Source organism: Artemia sp. Qi Xiang Cuo, chromosome 1, assembly GCF_049724085.1.
Source record: "Artemia sp. Qi Xiang Cuo chromosome 1, ASM4972408v1, whole genome shotgun sequence".
In the NCBI taxonomy this organism is placed as follows: Eukaryota; Metazoa; Arthropoda; class Branchiopoda; order Anostraca; family Artemiidae; genus Artemia; species Artemia sp. Qi Xiang Cuo.
In genome coordinates, this window is record NC_142794.1 from 103,978,745 (window position 1) to 103,982,477 (window position 3,733).

The 3,733-nt window shown below is 38.8% G+C and overlaps 1 protein-coding gene across 4 annotated transcripts in view; it reads right to left on the reverse strand.

Annotated features, from left to right (window-relative positions):
* Positions 1–1,292: 1,292 nt before the first annotated feature.
* Sras (Ras converting CAAX endopeptidase Sras) overlaps positions 1,293–3,733 on the reverse strand; it is a 186,892-nt gene continuing 184,451 nt past the window's right edge. For all 4 annotated transcript variants that reach the window (XM_089088348.1, XM_089088376.1, XM_089088354.1 and 1 more), the window contains one exon: positions 1,293–1,546. In XM_089088348.1, the coding sequence (XP_088944474.1) occupies positions 1,353–1,546 (194 nt within the window). In that variant the 3' untranslated portion in view covers positions 1,293–1,352. The remainder of the gene's footprint in view (positions 1,547–3,733) is intronic.

A 3,733-nucleotide genomic window follows, 5' to 3' on the forward strand; every position in this document is an offset into this window, starting at 1 on the left:
CTTTTGAATCTTAAAAAGGGCACTAGATCTTTCGATTTCCAATTGACTGACCCTCCTACAAAGTTTATACGGCCACCCTTCCAACAAAAACCTTATATCTTAACAATGAGCAACTTGCATAGCTTACAAATCTTGCCCCGGGGACTGGATGGGGGAGGGGGGTTGTCAACCTCGGAGGCATAGTTATGTTAGCTTAGGACTATTTTGAATAAAATGGCTATCTAATTTGAATAAAATGTCTTTCTCGAAATTTTGGTTAGATACATTTGGGGAGAAAAGAACACGGAGGAAGGGGTGATGGTTGCCCACTTGTGACTTTTGAATCTTAAAATGACACAGGAATTTTTGATTTCCAATTGACTGAGCCCCCTCTAAAGTCTTATACGACCACCCTTCCCATAAAAATCTTATATCTTAACAATGGGGAAATTGCATAACTTACAGCCTTTGACCCCAGAGTCATGGTTATTTGACCTTTGGATTAATTTGAACAAAAAGTCTATAAAAATTTTTTGATCGGATGTGTTTGGGGAAAACGGGGTGGGGGGGGGACTGGTTGCCCTCTAATCACTTTTGACTCTTAAAAAAAGGCACTGAAAATTTAATATGTAATTTCATGAACCCCTCCAAATTTGATAAGACCAGACATTCCATGTGAAGTTATTTTGAAAAAAAAAAAAATAATAATAATACACTGATGCCTTATGACTGTTTACAATGCGTAACGCTATATCATTACCTCTGACTTGAACAGGTAAGTAGAACTTTCAATTTCGCTTTTAACGAATATAAAAAACTACCCAGGGGGAATTAAAGGGGTGGGGGAACTATCCAAGGGAAATTTTAAAGGAGGGGAATATCCACGGGGGGAATTTTCTGGATTAATGCTTAGAACCGTAATAAGGCGCCTTCACAAGTTTGGCTATGAGCACATATTTTCTTAGCACTGAAGATGACCTGGCAGAAATCCATAATGAGAGAAAGGTTGAGATGGCTAGGACACGTACTGCGGATGAGGGATGACAGATTGCCGAAGATTGTCCTTTTCAGCCAACCGTTTAGGGCTAAACGGAAAGCATGTCATCCGTGGTTGGGATGGGAATATTTCATTAAGAAAGATTCAAGGGAAGTGGGAACTTCCTGGGAGGGTGTAAAGAGGGAGGCTTTGGATAGATTGCGATGGAGGAGGAGCGTGCGTAGCTGCGTTGGCCTCAGGCGACTTGGTGCTGCGGTGAGTTGTTGGCAGTGGTAGTAGTAGCAGTTTTCCTAATTTCGTGATAGAACACAGAACATAAAAAGTACGATTTAGTAAAAATACAACAAAATTCTAAGGCTAAAAATTATTGTGCTAATTACTCCCACTGCCAATCGTAGAGAGTAGGATTTGTCAGTGGGAATAAAAGCATGCACCAGAGCACAAATCCTGCTATATATACAACAGTGAACACCCCTTTCATTCCATCTTTTCTTGATAAGACACCAACGAAGTCAGGAAATCCCATGAAATTGCAAATTACGTGTGCGATGAATGGAGCTAAGAAATGGCCTAAAAGAAGAAAAAATAAAAATTAAAAATTACATTTGGGGAAAAATAAGCGAACAGAATTTTTGAAGATCTAGACTTAAGATTAAAATTTTTCGAATATTATGATTTTAATTTCCTTCTACGTTTACACTTCTTTTCTTCGCATGTGTCTTCAACATGTTAAGAGACTAAGAAGAATTCTATGTTAAGAAGACTTCACTTACCTTGGTAGTATTATTAGTAAAGAGGGTGGGAGCAGTCAAGATGTTAAAAGTAGAATAGCCAAGCCTCAGGGTGTTTTTCACAGTTGAAAAAAGTTTGGAAGAATAGGAAGATAAGTCTGCAAACCAATTTTAGAATATTAGAAGCACAGTTTATATAATTATCCAGTATGATCTTTCCCTATCTCACCCATTATAAAAACCCGGACCAAGGTGCGAGTGCTCCAGAGAACGTTTTTGCAGATAGAAACATAAGCGGCATTAAATCTTTTCACGGGTAGACAAGTCAGATTTCTCTTGGACACGAAACAAGTGGAAACCCGCTATTACGAATAATGCACTTTGTACCATTTCTCATTGATTGACGGAAACAGACTAACCCGCTAATGCAGAAAGAAGTGGGAGGAGCTTTTTGTTCGTACCGAGAATGAAGACCAGAAATGATCTGCGATAAACTTACTGGATAATTCTATAAACTGTGATTAGAAGCTACAGTGATGACAGTAGTCAAATATGGCTCTGAAGTATGGGCGCTTCGAAAAGCAGATGAAGATTTGCTAGATGTTTTCCAGAGAAATTGCTTAAGGACTAAACTTACTGGATAATTCTATAAACTGTGATTAGAAGCTACAGTGATGACAGTAGTCAAATATGGCTCTGAAGTATGGGCGCTTCGAAAAGCAGATGAAGATTTGCTAGATGTTTTCCAGAAAAATTGTTTAAGAATTTTTCTGGGCACCCGGCTGACTGACCGTATTTCAAACAATAGGATGTACGAAAAATGTGGTTCAATACCGCTCTCTAGGGCTATAATGAAAGAAAGGCTGAGGTGGCTAGGCCACGTTGTGCGGATGAAGAGGTGACAGATTGCCGAAGATTGTTCTTTTCGGCCAACCGCCTAAGGCTAAATGGAAAGCAGGTCGTCCTCGTCTGGGGTAGGAGGACGTCATGAAGAAATATTTAAATGAAATGTGAACTTCGTGGGAGTGTGTGAAAAGGGAGGCTTTGAATAGATTGGGATGGAGGAGAAGCGTGCGCAGTTGTGTTGGCCTCGGGCGGCTTAGTGCTGCGGTGAGCTGTTAGGAGTAGTAGTAGTCTTCACCATTGAAAAACAAATCTAGACATAAACAATATATGATAACTCCATTTCGACTGTTCTATACCAAAAATAATTATCTACACAAAAATTCGGTCTTGAGTTAAGGATGGATATCTTTTAATCTTGGCTGGGCATGTCAAAGGAAGGAGTCGAAATTTTTCAATCTGTAAATTTATTGTAAGACATATCTACACGACAGAAAAAAAAACAACAACAACAACAAAAACAACAAAAAACCTCCGGTTTCCCGCAGCCAAATACGAACTTGCTGAAATTACCAAATCCAGTATTTAGGAAGAAAACGGAAGTCAGCAAACCTATTTACGAATTCTGTATCTTCACTGATTTCAACGTTTCAAAAATATGAAGAAACACTATTTTGCAGTTTCTTTAAAAACTCGAACTGAAAATGTAAACACTAGGTTCTGGCCAAGGCTGTCGGTATTGAAACAACTTGCATTAGGCTCAATGTACAGCTTAGTTATCACAATAAAACTCTTTTGGATGTTAGTATAGGAATTAATCTTGTTTGAATCACCATCATAGGAATTATAGTATCCCAGGTTTGTGAAAAATTCAACTGTACCTTCAGCGGTCGGAATCGGACCTATGAAACAGTTCGTAGTAACAAATTGTAAGTAAGGAGCGAAGGGGCTCAATAATCACCGAAACTCTAAAAAACGAATTTAGATATCAATAGACGAATCAAAAGAATCGGCTAACTATTCTGATCCCAGATATATAAGATTCATTAAGTTTAATGCTATCCATTAAAAATTTACTAGCCTGAGAAAATTTGCCTGATTTTCGAAAAAGGGGAGGAACCAAGGGCACCGGAAAAAAATTTTCCAGGGGGGGGGCAGATGGCAAAATAGCAGTGGTGGTTGG